Here is a 21,883-nt window from a genome sequence, read left to right as displayed (position 1 = left end):
AACAAGGATTATGTAAATATTGGAAGGATGACTTTATCTCCACGGAACATGTTGGTATCCGGTTACTAAGCAACCGGTCTGTCTAATAGTTGCTGGCTCAACGTCTAAATTCTTAAAAAATAAACACTGCATTTCCAACCACAAAACGTTATCTTCTTGATTATTTTATTCCTCACAATACAATTTTACATGGTTCATTAACAGTTTAATAATAGTCGTTGACTTTGTTATAAATTCGAATGACATATTTTTTTGAGGCTCCACATGTTGTCCTGGAAAAATACTAATGTTATTTACAACAACCAAAGAGCAACTTCGTCTTAAATTCAGCACATCTTGAACGTTGAGACTTTGGCAATATATTATCTAAAGAGACTAGTACTCAGACTAGGAAAGTAGCTAAGGATTCGCTGTCATTTTCCATTAAATGTCTTGTGTTATGTGTTGTTTTTGACCCGGAAGTGGATACTATCCACGTTGCACTGGCCGACAAACTGGACAGGAAGAACAACTAGGCTATATTCAGGTTGATCACCGTAGATTTGAGTCCGATTAATTCCTTATAAATGGGGAACGAATTCTGGTTACAAACACGTATAAAACGTAGCTAATTAATTGGTATGTCCAAGAACAAGCCACAAAAAACCCAGTATGGTCTGTTCCAAAGCCGGGGAGATGGCAGCACTTCTAGAAACCCCCCTATCTTATCTTGTTTCTCAAATTCCCCTTTCACTACCGTGTTTCGTCGCCGGCTGTCCTTACCCAACACCGAAGCACAACCTCCCCCTGTAAAATCCCTAAAGTCGATGTCCGCACCCGGAAATCGAATTAATAAATCAGTCAATTTAAGATACATATATGTTGTTGTTTTTTTTGCATTTGATATGTCCCACTTCCGCGGTGAAAGGCGACAGATGTAGAGCAGTGTTAGTCAGACTATGAGACAAACAATTGTCAGGAGACTCTTCTGAAGTCGGTACAGCCGATCTGCCCGCTTCTGTCTGAATGCATAGCCCCTCGTTGATGATCCCTTACTGATGTAAAGGGGAGAATGAGTATGATCAGGAGACAAGGAAAACCCGTTTGGACGATTTCTGATGATGTCATCCAAATAAATCAACATCAGCAGGTTTTTTGTTCAGCAGGTTTTTACTTGATTAAGTACAATTCAATTTGACATTAATGTTAGGATTTTTTTAAATTTATATTCCTAAAATGTAAGTATAAAATTATGCTATCGTTGCTTTCCTGTTGACAAGACATTTTGATAAATACCCCAATGTCAAAACATACTTTTAACGTGTCCACAGGGCCGGGTTAAGAAATCACAGGCAGTGACATGCTGCCCAAACTACAACCTTCCGGACTGTAAGGCATATTGGTAACTACCAAAATAAAGGAAACACTTGAGTAAACGAGGGATACAAAGTATTCGTTATGATGTGATGTGCCTTTTACTGAGGAGTGGCTTTTGACTGACGACTCTACCATAAAGGCCTGATTTATAGGGAGTGCTGCAGAGATGGTTGTCCTTCTGGAAGGTTCTCCCATCTCCACAGAGGAACTAGAGCTCTGTCAGAGTGACCATCGTGTTCTTGGTCACCTCCCCTGACCAAGGCCCTTCTCCAACAATTGCTCAGTTTGGCCGGGCGGCGAGGTCAAGGAAGAGTCTTGGTGGTTCCATTCAAGAATGATGGAGGCCACTGTGTTCTTGGGGACCTTCAATGCTGCAGAAATGTTTTTGTACCCTTCCCCAGATCTGTGCCCCAACATAATCCTGTCTCAGAGCTCTACAGACCTCTACATTTGACCTTGTGGCTTGGTTACCTGTGGGACGTTATACAGACAGGTGTGTGCCTTTCCAAATCATGTCCAATCAATTGAATTTACCACAGGTGGACTCCAATCATGATCAGTGGATACAGGATGCACCTGAGCTCAATTTAGAGTCTCATAGCAAAGGGTCTGAATACTTATGTAAATAAGGTATTTCTGTTTTTAATACATTTGCAAACATTTCTAAAAACCTGTTATCGCTTTGTCATTATGGGGTATTGTGATGTCATTATGGGTTATTGTGATGTCATTATGGGCTATTGTGATGTCATTATGGGGTATTGTGTGTAGGTTGATGGACAAAAACAATTGAATCGATTTTAGAAAACGGCTGTAACATAACAAAATGTAGGAAAACTCAAAGGGTCTGAATACTTTCCAAATGCACTATATACAGCAACCACCTCCCCCATAATGCACTGCACACGGCAACCACCTCCCCCATAATGCACTGTACACAGCAACCACCTCTCCTATAATGCACTGTACACAGCAACCACCTCCCCCATAATGCACTGTACACAGCAACCACCTCTCCCATAATGCACTGTACACAGCAACCACCTCCCCCATAATGCACTGTACACAGCAACCACCTCTCCCATAATGCACTATATACAGCAACCACCTCTCCCATAATGCACTATATACAGTGCCTTGCGAAAGTATTCGGCCCCCTTGAACTTTGCGACCTTTTGCCACATTTCAGGCTTCAAACATAAAGATATAAAACTGTATTTTTTTGTGAAGAATCAACAACAAGTGGGACACAATCATGAAGTGGAACGACATTTATTGGATATTTCAAACTTTTTTAACAAATCAAAAACTGAAAAATTGGGCGTGCAAAATTATTCAGCCCCCTTAAGTTAATACTTTGTAGCGCCACCTTTTGCTGCGATTACAGCTGTAAGTCGCTTGGGGTATGTCTCTATCAGTTTTGCACATCGAGAGACTGAATTTTTTTCCCATTCCTCCTTGCAAAACAGCTCGAGCTCAGTGAGGTTGGATGGAGAGCATTTGTGAACAGCAGTTTTCAGTTCTTTCCACAGATTCTCGATTGGATTCAGGTCTGGACTTTGACTTGGCCATTCTAACACCTGGATATGTTTATTTTTGAACCATTCCATTGTAGATTTTGCTTTATGTTTTGGATCATTGTCTTGTTGGAAGACAAATCTCCGTCCCAGTCTCAGGTCTTTTGCAGACTCCATCAGGTTTTCTTCCAGAATGGTCCTGTATTTGGCTCCATCCATCTTCCCATCAATTTTAACCATCTTCCCTGTCCCTGCTGAAGAAAAGCAGGCCCAAACCATGATGCTGCCACCACCATGTTTGACAGTGGGGATGGTGTGTTCAGAGTGATGAGCTGTGTTGCTTTTACGCCAAACATAACGTTTTGCATTGTTGCCAAAAAGTTCAATTTTGGTTTCATCTGACCAGAGCACCTTCTTCCACATGTTTGGTGTGTCTCCCAGGTGGCTTGTGGCAAACTTTAAACAACACTTTTTATGGATATCTTTAAGAAATGGCTTTCTTCTTGCCACTCTTCCATAAAGGCCAGATTTGTGCAATATACGACTGATTGTTGTCCTATGGACAGAGTCTCCCACCTCAGCTGTAGATCTCTGCAGTTCATCCAGAGTGATCATGGGCCTCTTGGCTTCATCTCTGATCAGTCTTCTCCTTGTATGAGCTGAAAGTTTAGAGGGATGGCCAGGTCTTGGTAGATTTGCAGTGGTCTAATACTCCTTCCATTTCAATATTATTGCTTGCACAGTGCTCCTTGGGATGTTTAAAGCTTGGGAAATCTTTTTGTATCCAAATCCGGCTTTAAACTTCTTCACAACAGTATCTCGGACCTGCCTGGTGTGTTCCTTGTTCTTCATGATGCTCTCTGCGCTTTTAACGGACCTCTGAGACTATCACAGTGCAGGTGCATTTATACGGAGACTTGATTACACACAGGTGGATTGTATTTATCATCATTAGTCATTTAGGTCAACATTGGATCATTCAGAGATCCTCACTGAACTTCTGGAGAGAGTTTGCTGCACTGAAAGTAAAGGGGCTGAATAATTTTGCACACCCAATTTTTCAGTTTTTGATTTGTTAAAAAAGTTTGAAATATCCAATAAATGTCGTTCCACTTCATGATTGTGTCCCACTTGTTGTTGATTCTTCACAAAAAAATACAGTTTTATATCTTTATGTTTGAAGCCTGAAATGTGGCAAAAGGTCGCAAAGTTCAAGGGGGCCGAATACTTTTGCAAGGCACTGTACAGCAACCACCTCCCCCATAATGCACTATATACAGCAACCACCTCCCCCATAATTCATATACAGCAACCACCTCCCCCATAATTCACTGTACACAGCAACCACCTCTCCCATAATGCACTGTATACAGCAACCACCTCTCCTATAATGCACTGTACACAGCAACCACCTCCCCCATAATGCACTGTACACAGCAACCACCTCCCCCATAATGCACTGTACACAGCAACCACCTCCCCACTGTACACAGCAACCACCTCCCCCATAATTCACTGTACACAGCAACCACCTCCCCCATAATTCACTATAATGCACTGTACAGCAACCACCTCTCCTATAATGCACTGCACACAACGCAACTACCTCCCCCATAATGCACTGTACACAGCAACCACCTCTCAGAACAACGTATAATGCACTGTACACAACGTTATCAACCACCTCCCCCATAATGCACTGTACACGGCAACCACCTCTCCTATAATTCACTGTACACAGCAACCACCTCCCCCATAATGCACTGCACACGGCAACCACCTCTCCTATAATGCACTGTACACAGCAACCTTCTCCCCAGAACATAATGCACTGTAATGAACGTGTACTCAGTGCCGTTCCATCATTTGATTTTTATTCAGACAAAAATAAATGTTGCATCAATCAAATGCTTTTTCACAATCAGCACCTGTTTTCTTCCTCATCACATCAACGTGGTGGATTAATACATTTGGGAAGATCATCAACGTTATGAGGCAGCAAACAACGAATCTTCTTCATGTCACAACTCTTACATCAACGTTATCAGAACAACGTCATCACATCAACGTCATCAGAACAACGTCATCACATCAACGTCATCACATCAACGTTATCAGAACAACGTCATCACAACAACGTCATCACATCAACGTCATCACATCAACGTCATCAGAACAACGTCATCACATCAACGTCATCAGAACAACGTCATCACATCAACGTCATCAGAACAACGTCATCACATCAACGTCATCAGAACAACGTCATCACATCAACGTTATCAGAACAACGTCATCACATCAACGTCATCACATCAACGTTATTAATATGTTCTTCATGTCAACAACAAGAACGTCATCATGACATTTTCATACAGTACACTTTAGTTTGAAGACCAGTACACTGTCACTGTCACGTGGCCCTTTGGGGTGTATATCATGACTAGTACACTGTAATTTCTGGACTATTAAGCGCCCCCTGAATATAAACACTGTCACCCACTGAATAAATTTTTTTTTTTTATATCATTTTGTACTGGATAAATAATATAAACCGCACCCACTGAATCATAAATAAGCCGCAGGTCTATAAGCCTAGGTGCCTACCGGTACATTGAAACAAATTAACTTTACACAGCCTTTAACGAAACACGGCTTGTAACAAAAATAAAAAAAATAGCAGTAAACAGTAGCCTACCAAGAAAGTCATTGGTCACCATCTTCCTCCTCCTGTGCACTGAAACCACTGAAGTCATCTCCTTCGGTGTCGGAGTTGAATAGCCTCAGAGCTGCTGACACAGACTCGTCCGTACCCTGATGGACAGGCCTTTACGTCTCATAAAGCTTAGACACCACGATGGTCCACCTCTAAAATCCTCAAACTTCACTGCGGTGGCGATTGTTTTGGCTTTCAGTCGGATCTGCACAGTTGAAACACCCCGGCCGTCTGCTCTCTGTGTGTTGACCCAGTCTTCAAGCTCATTTTTCTAGTTCGGGCCATCTGCTTTTCTTCCCTCTGAAAGCATTTGTTGTCTTTTTGCACGGAGTCAGTTCCTCACGCTGCTGTTTCCAACGTCTTATCATCGGCTTATAGTCCGGAAATTACTCACGACGTGGCCCTTTGGGGTGTATATCGTGACTAGTACTGTCACGACGTGGCCCTCTGGGGGTGTATCAAGAAGTACACATTTTATTAAATCTATTTAATAAAATCTACAACTTTCCAAATCACATCATTAACATCTCAATGGTTCATACTTGTATTCAATCAAATCCATAATCAAAATAAAATACACATTTTTAAAATGTTAATCTGATTTCAGACATGATCATGTCTCGAGAGGAAAAAACTCAACTAGGCCTATTTTTTCATACAAACATGATTTCACATGGCATCAACAACATTATCATAGTGGAACATTGGAAAGGCTTTTCTACTGTGTGTTCCCTCTCATGTGTTTTCAGGCATCAACAACATTCTCAGCCAAAAACATGTCAGAACACAGCATCTATATTGTCTTATTCTAGGTCCTGTGTCTTTCCACAATTAGGTTCCCTAACTGACTGAACCCTCTTTCCACACTGGGAATCTATTCCACCAGCTCAGAGCCTCGAACCAGGATCTCTAGAGGCACAGCTCGCACTACGATGCCTTAGACCACTGCGCCACTCGGGAGGCTGTATTTTCTGATAGTTAATCAGAGATTTTTTACCAGAGTATCTCTTGCCACATTGATTTCTCTCCTGTGTGTCCGCTGGTGTATAATCAGACTGCTAGATGTAACAAAACTCTTCCCACATTGAGCACAGCCATAAGGTTTCTCTCCTGTGTGTGTTCTCCGGTGTATAGTCAGACGGCTAGAAGTAACAAAACTCTTCTCACACTGATCACAGCTATAAGGTTTCTCTCCTGTGTGTGTTCTCTGGTGTACTATCAGGCAGCTTGAGTGAGTAAAACTCTTCCCACATTGATCACAGCTATAAGGTTTCTCTACTGTGTGTGTTCTCTGGTGTGATGTTAAATGTCCTGACTTAAGAAAACGCTTTCCACAGTCAGAGCAGTGGTAAGGCTTCTCTCCTGTGTGTGTTCTCTGGTGTATAGTCAGCTGGCTAGATGTTGTGAAACTCTTCCCACATTGATTACAGCTATAAGGTTTTTCTCCTGTATGGATTCTCTCATGTCTTTTAAGGTCTGCTGAAGAGGTAAATCTCTTCCCACAGTCAGAGCAGCAGTGAGGTTTCTCTCCTGTGTGAATTCTCAGGTGTACTTTTAGTGAATCTGATCTTGAGTAAGTCTTCCCACAGTCCGGGCAGTGGTGATATTTCTTCCCTGTGGATCTCTGCAGGTGTTTCTTGGGGTGTTCTAATGTGGAGAGACTCTTCTCTGCCTCGTCAGCATCATGATGTTGTTGAGGCTCTCCAGATGATCCCCGATAGTCACATCTCTCTCCTGTGTGAACAACAAAGTCAGACAGATGGTTAAAGGCCCACAACAGCAGAAATCCACTGTTTATTTGAGGTTAAAGTTTATGCCCAGAGCAGGAAGTTGTACAACAACTGACGTCTGAAAATAATGTTTAAATGCTTTTACAAACTTATTTTGACAATTGTCTTAATATGAGTCGAGCAATAATATATTTTGTTAGAAAAAAATAGCACTTAGTAGTAAAGTTGATGATTGTAGTTAGTGGTAACTAGAAATTGAGAAATAAGTTATTAAAGTTGTTGAAATCCTAAGCAGTGTGCCAGATGACTTTTGGTCACCAATACAGGCCCCTTTCTGTGTTAAGCTAAAATTGCGGCACGATGTACAATTCGGTTGTAGAAACTCCTCCCTGCTAATGAGGAAACCGCTAGTTATGGATGTAGTAAACGCAGCAAAAAAAAAAGAAACCTTCTTTCAAAGATAATAAGTACAAATCCAAATAACTTCACAGATCTTCATTGTAAAGGGTTTAAACACTGTTTCCCATGCTTGTTCAATGAACCATAAACAATTAAAGAACATGCACCTGTGGAACGGTCATTAATTAAGACACTAACAGCTTACAGACAGCAGGCAAGTAAGTTATGAAAACTTAGGACACTAAAGAGGCCTTTCTACTGACTCTAAAAAACACCAAAAGAAAGATGCCCAGGGTCCCTGCTCATCTGCATGATTGTGCCTTAGGCATGCTGCAAGGAGGCATGAGGACTGCAGATGTGGCCAGGGCAATAAATTGCAATGTCCGTACTGTGAGACGCCTAAGACAGCGCTACAGGGAGACAGGACGGACAGCTGATCGTCCTCACAGTGGCAGACCACGTGTAACAACACCTGCACAGGATCGGTACATCCGAACATCACACCTGCGGGACAGGTACAGGATGGCAACAACAACTGCCCGAGTTATACCAGGAACGCACAATCCCTCCATCAGTGCTCAGACTGTCCGTAATAGTCTGAGAGAGGCTGGACTGAGGTCTTGTAGGCCTGTTGTAAGGCAGGTCCTCACCAGACATCACCGGCAACGACGTCGCCTATGGGCACAAACCCACCCACTTTTTGCCAGTGACGAGTTTATTGTCGAAGGAATGAGCGTTACACCGAGGCCTGTACTCTGGAGCAAGATCAATTTGGAGGTAGAGGATCCGTCATGGTCTGGGGCGGTGTGTCACAGCATCATCGGACTGAGCTTGTTGTCATTGCAGGCAATCTCAACGCTGTGCGTTACAGGGAAGACATCCTTCTCCCTCATGTGGTACCCTTCCTGCAGGCTCATCCTGACATGACCCTCCAGCATGACAATGTCGCCAGCCATACTGCTCGTACTGTGCGTGATTTCCTGCAAGACAGGAATGTCAGTGTTCTGCCATGGCAAGCGAAGAGCCCAGATCGCAATCCCATTGAGCACGTCTGGGACCTGTTGGATCGGAGGGTGAGGGCTAGGGCCAATTCCCCCCAGAAATGTCCGGGAACTTGCAGGTGTCTTGGTGGAAGAGTGGGGTAACATCTCACAGTAAGAACTAGTAAATCTGGTGCAGTCCATGAGGAGGAGATGCACTGCAGTACTTAATGCAGCTGGTGGCCACACCAGATACTGACTGTTACTTTTGATTGTTTTATGAAAATAAACGCAGTTGACAGTGAGGACGCTTGTTTTATTGATGAGTTTATATCTGCATTTTTCACAATGCATTATCTACTAATTCAGAGTGCATTATCTACTCATTCGCAGTGCATTGTCTACTAATTTGCAGTGCATTATCTACTAATTCGCGGTACATTATCTACTAATTTGCGGTACATTATCTACTAATTCGTGGTGCATTATCTGCAAATTCGCAGAGCATTGTCTAATTCACAGTGCATTATCTATGAATTCGCAGTGTGTTATCTATGAATTCGCAATGTATTATCTATTCGTTCACAGTACATTATCTGCTAATTCACAGTGAATTGTCTGCTAATTCACAGTGCATTATCTACTAATTCACAGTGCATTATCTACTAATTCACAGTGCATTATCTACTAATTCTATTATCTACTAATTTACAGTACATTTACTACATTTCCGATATGTATAATGGTAAGGAGACAGGGATACTGAAGTGATGGAGGTAGATATGTATAGGGGGAAGGAGACAGGGATACTGGAGTGATGGAGGTAGATATGTATAGTGGGAAGGAGACAGGGATACTGGAGTGATGGAGGTAGATATGTATGGGGGAAGGAGACAGGGATACTGGAGTGATGGAGGTAGATATGTATAGGGGTAAGGTGACTATATACAGGGTCAGTACCATATGAACAATGTACAGGGATACTGGAGTGATGGAGGTAGATACAGTGCCTTAGGAAAGTATTTGGAGAACTTTGCGACCTTTTGGACATTTCAGGCTTCAAACATAAAGATATAAAACTGTATTTTTTTTGGAAGAATCAACAACAAGTACAGGATACAATGGATGATGGAACGGTTTAGATATTTCAAACTTTTTAACAAATCAAAAACTGAAAAATTGGGCGTCAAAATATTCCATTTACAATCAGTGCAGCAAACTCTCTCCAGAAGTTCAGTGAGGATCTCTGAATGATCCAATGTTGACCTAAATGACTAATGATGATAAATACAATCCACCTGTGTATAGTAATCAGTCTCCGTATAAATGCACCTGCACTGTGATAGTCTCAGAGGTCCGTTAAAAGCGCAGAGAGCATCATGAAGAGTGATGGAGGTCCGAGATACTGTATGAAGGGGGATTTGGATACAAAAGATTTCCCAAGATTTAAACATCCCAAGGAGTGATGGAGGTAGATATTGTAATGGGAAGGAGACAGATACTGCAAATCTATGGACCTGGCCGATCCCTATAAAGGAGACAGGGATACAAGGAGAAGACTGATAGAGATGTAGCAAAGGGCCCAGGATCACTCTGGATGATGGAGAGATCTACAGCTGAGGTGGGAGACTCTGTCCATAGGACAACAATCAGTCGTGATATTGCACAAATCTGTTTATGGAAGAGGGCAAGAAGAAAGCCATTTCTTAAAGATATCCATAAAAAGTGTCGTTTAAAGTTTGCCACAAGCCACCTGGGAGACACACCAAACATGTGGAAGAAGGTGCTCTGGTAGGTGATGAATTTTTGGCAACAATGAAAACTTATGTTTGGCGTAAAAGTACACAGCTCATCAACCTGAACAGGGATCCCCACTGGAAACATGGAGGTGGCAGATCATGTTTAGGGCCTGCTTTTCTTCAGCAGGGACAGGGAAGATGGTTAAAATTGATGGGAAGATGGATGGAGGAAATACTGGACCATTCTGGAAGAAAATATGATGGAGTCTGCAAAAGACCTGAGACTGGGACGGAGATTTGTCTTCCAACAAGACAATGATCCAAAACATAAAGCAAAATCTACAATGGAATGGTTCAAAAATAAACATATCCAGGTGTTAGAATGGCCAAGTCAAAGTCCAGACCTGAATCCAATCGAGAATCTGTGGAAAGAACTGAAAACTGCTGTTCACAAATGATCTCCATCCAACCTCACTGAGCTCGAGCTGTTTTGCAAGGAGGAATGGGAAATAATTTCAGTCTCTCGATGTGCAAAACTGATAGAGACATACCCCAAGCGACTTACAGCTGTAGTGAGCAAAAGAGGTAGACAAAGTATTAACTTAAAGGGGCTGAATAATTTTGGAATTTTTTCAGATTTTGATTTGTTAAAAAGTTTGAAATATCCAATAAATGTTGTTCCACTTCATGATTGTGTCCCACTTGTTGTTGATTCTTCTTCTTCTTCAAAAAGTTTTATATCTTTATGTTTGAAGCATGAAATGTGGCAAATATGTATAAAAGTTCAAGGGGGCCAAATACTGGCAAGGCACTGTATTTATATGTATACGGCTATAGGCCACCAAGGCAATGTTTGTATAGGGGGAAGGAGACAGGGATACTGTAGTGATGGAGGTAGATATGTATAGGGAGACGGAGACAGGGATACTGGAGTGATGGAGGTAGATATGTATAGGGGAAGGAGACAGGGATACTGTAGTGATGGAGGTAGATATGTATAGGGGTAAGGTGACTATATACAGGGTCTGTTCCAGTACCATAGGGGTACAGGGATACTGGAGTGATGGAGGTAGATATGTATAGGGGGAAGGGACTATATACAGGGTCAGTACCATATTAACAATGTACAGGGATACTGTAGTGATGGAGGTAGATATGTATAGGGGAAGGAGACAGGGATACTGGAGTGATGGAGGTAGATATGTATAGGGGGAAGGAGACAGGGATACTGGAGTGATGGAGGTAGATATGTATAGGGGGAAGGAGACAGGGATACTGGAGTGATGGAGGTAGATATGTATAGGGGGAAGGAGACAGGGATACTGGAGTGATGGAGGTAGATATGTATAGGGGGAAGGAGACTATATACAGGGTCAGTACCATATTAACAATGTACAGGGATACTGGAGTGATGAGGTAGATATGTATAGGGGGAAGGAGACAGGGATACTGGAGTGATGGAGGTAGATATGTACAGGGGTAAGGAGACAGGGATACTGGAGTGATGGAGGTTGATATGTATAGTGGGAAGGAGACAAGGATACTGGAGTGATGGAGGTAGATATGTATAGTGGGAAGGAGACAAGGATACTGGAGTGATGGAGGTAGATATGTATAGGGGTCAGGAGACAGGGATACTGGAGTGATGGAGGTAGATATGTATAGGGGTAAGGTGACTATATACAGGGTCTGTTCCAGTACCATATGAACAATGTACAGGGATACTGGAGTGATGGAGGTAGATATGTATAGGGGGAAGGAGACCGGGATACTGGAGTGATGGAGGTAGATATGTATAGGGGTAAGGTGACTATATACAGGGTCTGTTCCAGTACCATATGAACAATGTAGGATACTGGAGTGATGGAGGTAGATATGTATAGGGGTAAGGAGACAGGGATACTGTAGTGATGGAGGTAGATATGTATAGGGGACAGGAGACAGGGATACTGGAGTGATAGAGGTAGATATGTATAGGGGTAAGGAGACAGGGATACTGGAGTGATGGAGGTAGATATGTATGGGGGAAGGTGACAGGGATACTGGAGTGATGGAGGTAGATTTGTATAGGGGTAAGGTGACTATATACAGGGTCTGTTCCAGTACCATATGAACAATGTACAGGGATACTGGAGTGATGGAGGTAGATATGTATGGGGGAAGGAGACAGGGATACTGGTGATGGAGGTAGATATGTATAGGGGTAAGGTGACAGGGATACTGGAGTGATGGAGGTAGATATGTATAGGGGAAGGAGACAGGGATACTGGAGTGATGGAGGTAGATATGTATAGGGGTAAGGTGACTATATACAGGGTCTGTTCCAGTACCATATGAACAATGTACAGGGATACTGGAGTGATGGAGGTAGATTTGTATAGGGGTAAGGTGACAGGGATACTGGAGTGATGGAGGTAGATATGTATAGGGGAAGGAGACAGGGATACTGGAGTGATGGAGGTAGATATGTATAGGGGTAAGGTGACTATATACTGGGTCTGTTCCAGTACCATATGAACAATGTACAGGGATACTGGAGTGATGGAGGTAGATATGTATGGGGGAAGGAGACAGGGATACTGTAGTGATGGAGGTAGATATGTATAGGGGAAGGTGACTATATACAGGGTCAGTACCATATTAACAATGTACAGGGATACTGTAGTGATGGAGGTAGATATGTATAGGGGGAGGAGACAGGGATACTGGAGTGATGGAGGTAGATATGTATAGGGGAAGGAGACAGGGATACTGGAGTGATGGAGGTAGATATGTATAGTGGGAAGGAGACAGGGATACTGGAGTGATGGAGGTAGATATGTATAGGGGAAGGAGACAGGGATACTGGAGTGATGGAGGTAGATATGTATAGGGGAAGGAGACAGGGATAGTGGAGTGATGGAGGTAGATATGTATGGGGGAAGGAGACAGGGATACTGGAGTGATGGAGGTAGATATGTATAGGGGTAAGGTGACTATATACTGGGTCTGTTCCAGTACCATATGAACAATGTACAGGGATACTGGAGTGATGGAGGTAGATATGTATAGGGGGAAGGAGACAGGGATACTGGAGTGATGGAGGTAGATATGTATAGGGGAAGGGACTATATACAGGGTCAGTACCATATTAACAATGTACAGGGATACTGGAGTGATGGAGGTAGATATGTATAGGGGGAAGGAGACAGGGATACTGGAGTGATGGAGGTAGATATGTATAGGGGTAAGGTGACTATATACAGGGTCAGTACCATATTAACAATGTACAGGGATACTGGAGTGATGGAGGTAGATATGTATAGGGGGAAGGAGACAGGGATACTGGAGTGATGGAGGTAGATATGTATAGGGGTAAGGAGACAGGGATACTGGAGTGATGGAGGTAGATATGTATAGGGGTAAGGAGACAGGGATACTGGAGTGATGGAGGTAGATATGTATAGGGGAAGGAGACAGGGATACTGCAGTGATGGAGGTAGATATGTATAGGGGTAAGGAGACAGGGATACTGGAGTGATGGAGGTAGATATGTATGGGGGAAGGAGACAGGGATACTGTAGTGATGGAGGTAGATATGTAGAGGGGTAAGGTGACTATATACAGGGTCTGTTCCAGTACTATATTAACAATGTACAGGGATACTGGAGTGATGGAGGTAGATATGTATCGTGGGAAGGAGACAGGGATACTGGAGTGATGGAGGTAGATATGTATAGGGGTCAGGAGACAGGGATACTGGAGTGATGGAGGTAGATATGTATAGGGGTAAGGTGACTATATACAGGGTCTGTTCCAGTACCATATGAACAATGTACAGGGATACTGGAGTGATGGAGGTAGATATGTATAGGGGTAAGGTGACTATATACAGGGTCAGTACCATATGAACAATGTACAGGGATACTGGAGTGATGGAGGTAGATATGTATAGGGGTAAGGTGACTATATACAGGGTCAGTACCATATTAACAATGTACAGGCATACTGGAGTGATGGAGGTAGATATGTATAGGGGTAAGGTGACAGGGATACTGGAGTGATGGAGGTAGATATGTATAGGGGAAGGAGACTATATACTGGGTCAGTACCATATTAACAATGTACAGGGATACTGGAGTGATGAGGTAGATATGTATAGGGGGAAGGAGACAGGGATACTGGAGTGATGGAGGTAGATATGTAGAGGGGTAAGGAGACAGGGATACTGGAGTGATGGAGGTAGATATGTATAGGGGAAGGAGACAGGGATACTGGAGTGATGGAGGTAGATATGTATAGGGGTAAGGAGACAGGGATACTGGAGTGATGGAGGTAGATATGTATAGGGGGAAGGAGACAGGGATACTGGAGTGATGGAGGTAGATATGTATAGGGGTAAGGAGACAGGGATACTGGAGTGATGGAGGTAGATATGTATGGGGGGAAGGAGACAGGGATACTGTAGTGATGGAGGTAGATATGTATAGGGGTAAGGTGACTATATACAGGGTCAGTACCATATGAACAATGTACAGGGATACTGGAGTGATGGAGGTAGATTTGTATAGGGGTAAGGTGACAGGGATACTGGAGTGATGGAGGTAGATATGTATAGGGGGAAGGAGACAGGGATACTGGAGTGATGGAGGTACATATGTATAGGGGTAAGGTGACTATATACAGGGTCTGTTCCAGTACCATATGAACAATGTACAGGGATACTGGAGTGATGGAGGTAGATATGTATAGGGGTCAGGAGACAGGGATACTGGAGTGATGGAGGTAGATATGTATAGGGGTAAGGTGACTATATACAGGGTCTGTTCCAGTACCATATGAACAATGTACAGGGATACTGGAGTGATGGAGGTAGATATGTATAGGGGTAAGGTGACTATATACAGGGTCAGTACCATATTAACAATGTACAGGGATACTGGAGTGATGGAGGTAGATATGTATAGGGGAAGGAGACAGGGATACTGGAGTGATGGAGGTAGATATGTATAGGGGAAGGAGACTATATACAGGGTCAGTACCATATTAACAATGTACAGGGATACTGGAGTGATGAGGTAGATATGTATAGGGGGAAGGAGACAGGGATACTGGAGTGATGGAGGTAGATATGTAGAGGGGAAGGAGACAGGGATACTGGAGTGATGGAGGTAGATATGTATAGGGGAAGGAGACAGGGATACTGGAGTGATGGAGGTAGATATGTATAGGGGAAGGAGACAGGGATACTGGAGTGATGGAGGTAGATATGTATGGGGGAAGGAGACAGGGATACTGGAGTGATGGAGGTAGATATGTATAGGGGGAAGGAGACAGGGATACTGGAGTGATGGAGGTAGATATGTATAGGGGGAAGGAGACAGGGATACTGGAGTGATGGAGGTAGATATGTATAGGGGTAAGGTGACTATATACAGGGTCAGTACCATATTAACAATGTACAGGGATACTGGAGTGATGGAGGTAGATATGTATAGGGGTAAGGTGACAGGGATACTGGAGTGATGGAGGTAGATATGTATAGGGGGAAGGAGACAGGGATACTGGAGTGATGGAGGTAGATATGTATAGGGGTAAGGTGACTATATACAGGGTCTGTTCCAGTACCATATGAACAATGTACAGGGATACTGGAGTGATGGAGGTAGATATGTATGGGGGGAAGGAGACAGGGATACTGGAGTGATGGAGGTAGATATGTATAGGGGTAAGGTGACTATATACAGGGTCAGTACCATATTAACAATGTACAGGGATACTGTAGTGATGGAGGTAGATATGTATAGGGGGAAGGAGACAGGGATACTGAAGTGATGGAGGTAGATATGTATAGGGGGAAGGAGACAGGGATACTGGAGTGATGGAGGTAGATATGTATAGTGGGAAGGAGACAGGGATACTGGAGTGATGGAGGTAGATATGTATAGGGGGAAGGAGACAGGGATACTGGAGTGATGGAGGTAGATATGTATAGGGGGAAGGAGACAGGGATAGTGGAGTGATGGAGGTAGATATGTATAGGGGGAAGGAGACAGGGATACTGGAGTGATGGAGGTAGATATGTATAGGCGTAAGGTGACTATATACAGGGTCTGTTCCAGTACCATATGAACAATGTACAGGGATACTGGAGTGATGGAGGTAGATATGTATAGGGGGAAGGAGACAGGGATACTGGAGTGATGGAGGTAGATATGTATAGGGGAAGGGACTATATACAGGGTCAGTACCATATTAACAATGTACAGGGATACTGGAGTGATGGAGGTAGATATGTATAGGGGAAGGAGACAGGGATACTGGAGTGATGGAGGTAGATATGTATAGGGGGAAGGGGACTATATACAGGGTCAGTACCATATGAACAATGTACAGGGATACTGGAGTGATGGAGGTAGATATGTATAGGGGAAGGAGACAGGGATACTGGAGTGATGGAGGTAGATATGTATAGGGGGAAGGAGACAGGGATACTGGAGTGATGGAGGTAGATATGTATAGGGGGAAGGAGACAGGGATACTGGAGTGATGGAGCTAGATATGTATAGGGGGAAGGAGACAGGGATACTGGAGTGATGGAGGTAGATATGTATAGGGGGAAGGAGACAGGGATACTGGAGTGATGGAGGTAGATATGTATGGGGGGAAGGAGACAGGGATACTGTAGTGATGGAGGTAGATATGTATAGGGGTAAGGTGACTATATACAGGGTCAGTACCATATTAACAATGTACAGGGATACTGGAGTGATGGAGGTAGATATGTATAGTGGGAAGGAGACAGGGATACTGGAGTGATGGAGGTAGATATGTATAGGGGAAGGAGACAGGGATACTGGAGTGATGGAGGTAGATATGTATAGGGGTAAGGTGACTATATACAGGGTCTGTTCCAGTACCATATGAACAATGTACAGGGATACTGGAGTGATGGAGGTAGATATGTATAGGGGAAGGGACTATATACAGGGTCTGTTCCAGTACCATATTTACAATGTATAGGGATACTGGAGTGATGGAGGTAGATATGTATGGGGGAAGGAGGGATACTGGAGTGATGGAGGTAGATATGTATAGGGGTAAGGTGACTATATACAGGGTCTGTTCCAGTACCATATGAACAATGTACAGGGATACTGGAGTGATGGAGGTAGATATGTATAGGGGTAAGGTGACAGGGATACTGGAGTGATGGAGGTAGATATGTATAGGGGAAGGAGACAGGGATACTGGAGTGATGGAGGTAGATATGTATAGGCGTAAGGTGACTATATACAGGGTCTGTTCCAGTACCATATGAACAATGTACAGGGATACTGGAGTGATGGAGGTAGATATGTATAGGGGGAAGGAGACAGGGATACTGGAGTGATGGAGGTAGATATGTATAGGGGGAAAGAGACAGGGATACTGGAGTGATGGAGGTAGATATGTATAGGGGTAAGGTGACTATATACAGGGTCAGTACCATATTAACAATGTACAGGGATACTGTAGTGATGGAGGTAGATATGTATAGGGGTAAGGTGACTATATACAGGGTCAGTACCATATTAACAATGTACAGGGATACTGGAGTGATGGAGGTAGATATGTATAGGGGGAAGGAGACAGGGATACTGGAGTGATGGAGGTAGATATGTATAGGGGGAAGGAGACAGGGATACTGGAGTGATGGAGGTAGATATGTATAGGGGGAAGGAGACAGGGATACTGGAGTGATGGAGGTAGATATGTATAGGGGAAGGAGACAGGGATACTGGAGTGATGGAGGTAGATATGTATAGGGGGAAGGAGACAGGGATACTGGAGTGATGGAGGTAGATATGTATGGGGGAAGGAGACAGGGATACTGGAGTGATGGAGGTAGATATGTATAGGGGTAAGGTGACAGGGATACTGGAGTGATGGAGGTAGATATGTATAGGGGGAAGGAGACAGGGATACTGGAGTGATGGAGGTAGATATGTATAGGGGTAAGGTGACTATATACAGGGTCTGTTCCAGTACCATATGAACAATGTACAGGGATACTGGAGTGATGGAGGTAGATTTGTATAGGGGGTAAGGTGACAGGGATACTGGAGTGATGGAGGTAGATATGTATAGGGGAAGGAGACAGGGATACTGGAGTGATGGAGGTAGATATGTATAGGGGTAAGGTGACTATATACAGGGTCTGTTCCAGTACCATATGGTACAGGGATACTGGAGTGATGGAGGTAGATATGTATGGGGGAAGGAGACAGGGATACTGGAGTGATGGAGGTAGATATGTATAGGGGTAAGGTGACTATATACAGGGTCAGTACCATATTAACAATGTACAGGGATACTGGAGTGATGGAGGTAGATATGTATAGGGGGAAGGAGACAGGGATACTGGAGTGATGGAGGTAGATATGTATAGGGGGAAGGAGACAGGGATACTGGAGTGATGGAGGTAGATATGTATAGGGGGAAGGTGACAGGGATACTCTAGTGATAGAGGTAGATATGTATAGGGGTCAGGAGACAGGGATACTGGAGTGATGGAGATAGATATGTATAGGGGTAAGGAGACAGGGATACTGGAGTGATGGAGGTAGATATGTATGGGGGGAAGGAGACAGGGATACTGGAGTGATGGAGGTAGATATGTATTGGGGTAAGGTGACTATATACAGGGTCTGTTCCAGTACCATATGAACAATGTACAGGGATACTGGAGTGATGGAGGTAGATATGTATAGGGGAAGGAGACAGGGATACTGGAGTGATGGAGGTAGATATGTATAGGGGAAGGGACTATATACAGGGTCAGTACCATATTAACAATGTACAGGGATACTGGAGTGATGGAGGTAGATATGTATAGGGGAAGGAGACAGGGATACTGGAGTGATGGAGGTAGATATGTATAGGGGAAGGGGACTATATACAGGGTCAGTACCATATTAACAATGTACAGGGATACTGGAGTGATGGAGGTAGATATGTATAGGGGAAGGAGACAGGGATACTGGAGTGATGGAGGTAGATATGTATAGGGGGAAGGAGACAGGGATACTGGAGTGATGGAGGTAGATATGTATAGGGGAAGGAGACAGGGATACTGGAGTGATGGAGGTAGATATGTATAGGGGAAGGAGACAGGGATACTGGTGATGGAGGTAGATATGTATAGGGGTAAGGAGACAGGGATACTGGAGTGATGGAGGTAGATATGTATGGGGGAAGGAGACAGGGATACTGGAGTGATGGAGGTAGATATGTATAGGGGTAAGGAGACTATATACTGGGTGATCAGTACCATATTAACAATGTACAGGGATACTGGAGTGATGGAGGTAGATATGTATAGGGGAAGGGGACAAGGATACTGGAGTGATGGAGGTAGATATGTATAGGGGGAAGGAGACAGGGATACTGGAGTGATGGAGGTAGATATGTATAGGGGTAAGGTGACTATATACTGGGTCTGTTCCAGTACCATATGAACAATGTACAGGGATACTGGAGTGATGGAGGTAGATATGTATAGGGGTAAGACTATATACTGGGTCTGTTCCAGTACCATATTTACAATGTACAGGGATACTGGAGTGATGGAGGTAGATATGTATGGGGAAGGAAGGGATACTGGAGTGATGGAGGTAGATATGTATCGGGGTAAGGTGACTATATACAGGGTCTGTTCCAGTACCATATGAACAATGTACAGGGATACTGGAGTGATGGAGGTAGATATGTATAGGGGTAAGGTGACAGGGATACTGGAGTGATGGAGGTAGATATGTATAGGGGGAAGGAGACAGGGATACTGTAGTGATGGAGGTAGACATGTAGAGGCGTAAGGAGACAGGGATACTGGAGTGATGGAGGTAGATATGTATAGGGGAAGGAGACAGGGATACTGGAGTGATGGAGGTAGATATGTATAGGGGGAAGGAGACAGGGATACTGCAGTGATGGAGGTAGATATGTATAGGGGGAAGGAGACAGGGATACTGGAGTGATGGAGGTAGATATGTATGGGGGAAGGAGACAGGGATACTGGAGTGATGGAGGTAGATATGTGTAGGGGTAAGGTGACTATATACAGGGTCAGTACCATATTTACAATGTACAGGGATACTGGAGTGATGGAGGTAGATATGTATAGTGGGAAGGAGACAAGGATACTGGAGTGATGGAGGTAGATATGTATAGGGGTCAGGAGACAGGGATACTGGAGTGATGGAGGTAGATATGTATAGGGGTAAGGTGACTATATACAGGGTCTGTTCCAGTACCATATGAACAATGTACAGGGATACTGGAGTGATGGAGGTAGATATGTATAGGGTAAGGTGACTATATACAGGGTCTGTTCCAGTACCATATTTACAATGTATAGGGATACTGGAGTGATGGAGGTAGATATGTATGGGGGAAGGAGGGATACTGGAGTGATGGAGGTAGATATGTGTAGGGGGAAGGTGACTATATACAGGGTCTGTTCCAGTACCATATGAACAATGTACAGGGATACTGGAGTGATGGAGGTAGATATGTATAGGGGTAAGGTGACAGGGATACTGGAGTGATGGAGGTAGATATGTATAGGGGGAAGGAGACAGGGATACTGGAGTGATGGAGGTAGATATGTATAGGGGTAAGGTGACTATATACAGGGTCTGTTCCAGTACCATATGAACAATGTACAGGGATACTGGAGTGATGGAGGTAGATATGTATAGGGGTAAGGTGACAGGGATACTGGAGTGATGGAGGTAGATATGTATAGGGGGAAGGAGACAGGGATACTGGAGTGATGGAGGTAGATATGTATAGGGGTAAGGTGACTATATACAGGGTCAGTACCATATTAACAATGTACAGGGATACTGGAGTGATGGAGGTAGATATGTATAGGGGGAAGGAGACAGGGATACTGGAGTGATGGAGGTAGATATGTATAGGGGTAAGGTGACTATATACAGGGTCAGTACCATATTAACAATGTACAGGGATACTGTAGTGATGGAGGTAGATATGTATAGGGGGAAGGAGACAGGGATACTGGAGTGATGGAGGTAGATATGTATAGGGGGAAGGGGACAGGGATACTGGAGTGATGGAGGTAGATATGTATAGGGGGAAGGAGACAGGGATACTGGAGTGATGGAGGTAGATATGTATAGGGGGAAGGAGACAGGGATACTGGAGTGATGGAGGTAGATATGTATAGGGGTAAGGAGGGATACTGGAGTGATGGAGGTAGATATGTATGGGGGAAGGAGACAGGGATACTGGAGTGATGGAGGTAGATATGTATAGGGGAAGGTGACAGGGATACTGGAGTGATGGAGGTAGATATGTATAGGGGGAAGGAGACAGGGATACTGGAGTGATGGAGGTAGATATGTATAGGGGTAAGGTGACTATGGGTCTGTTCCAGTACCATATGAACAATGTACAGGGA

The 21,883-nt window shown here is 43.8% G+C and overlaps 1 protein-coding gene across 1 annotated transcript in view; it reads right to left on the bottom strand.

Annotated features, from left to right (window-relative positions):
- Positions 1 to 5,577: 5,577 nt before the first annotated feature.
- LOC112238736 (gastrula zinc finger protein XlCGF17.1) overlaps positions 5,578 to 21,883 on the bottom strand; it is a 28,040-nt gene continuing 11,734 nt past the window's right edge. The window contains exon 3 of the mRNA XM_042313615.1: positions 5,578 to 7,323. Coding sequence (XP_042169549.1) covers positions 6,572 to 7,323 — 752 coding nt within the window. The 3' untranslated portion in view covers positions 5,578 to 6,571. The remainder of the gene's footprint in view (positions 7,324 to 21,883) is intronic.

This window comes from Oncorhynchus tshawytscha, unplaced genomic scaffold (genome assembly GCF_018296145.1).
Source record: "Oncorhynchus tshawytscha isolate Ot180627B unplaced genomic scaffold, Otsh_v2.0 Un_contig_9372_pilon_pilon, whole genome shotgun sequence".
Classification (NCBI taxonomy): domain Eukaryota; kingdom Metazoa; phylum Chordata; class Actinopteri; order Salmoniformes; family Salmonidae; genus Oncorhynchus; species Oncorhynchus tshawytscha.
This window is presented reverse-complemented; position numbering and strand designations above follow the sequence as displayed.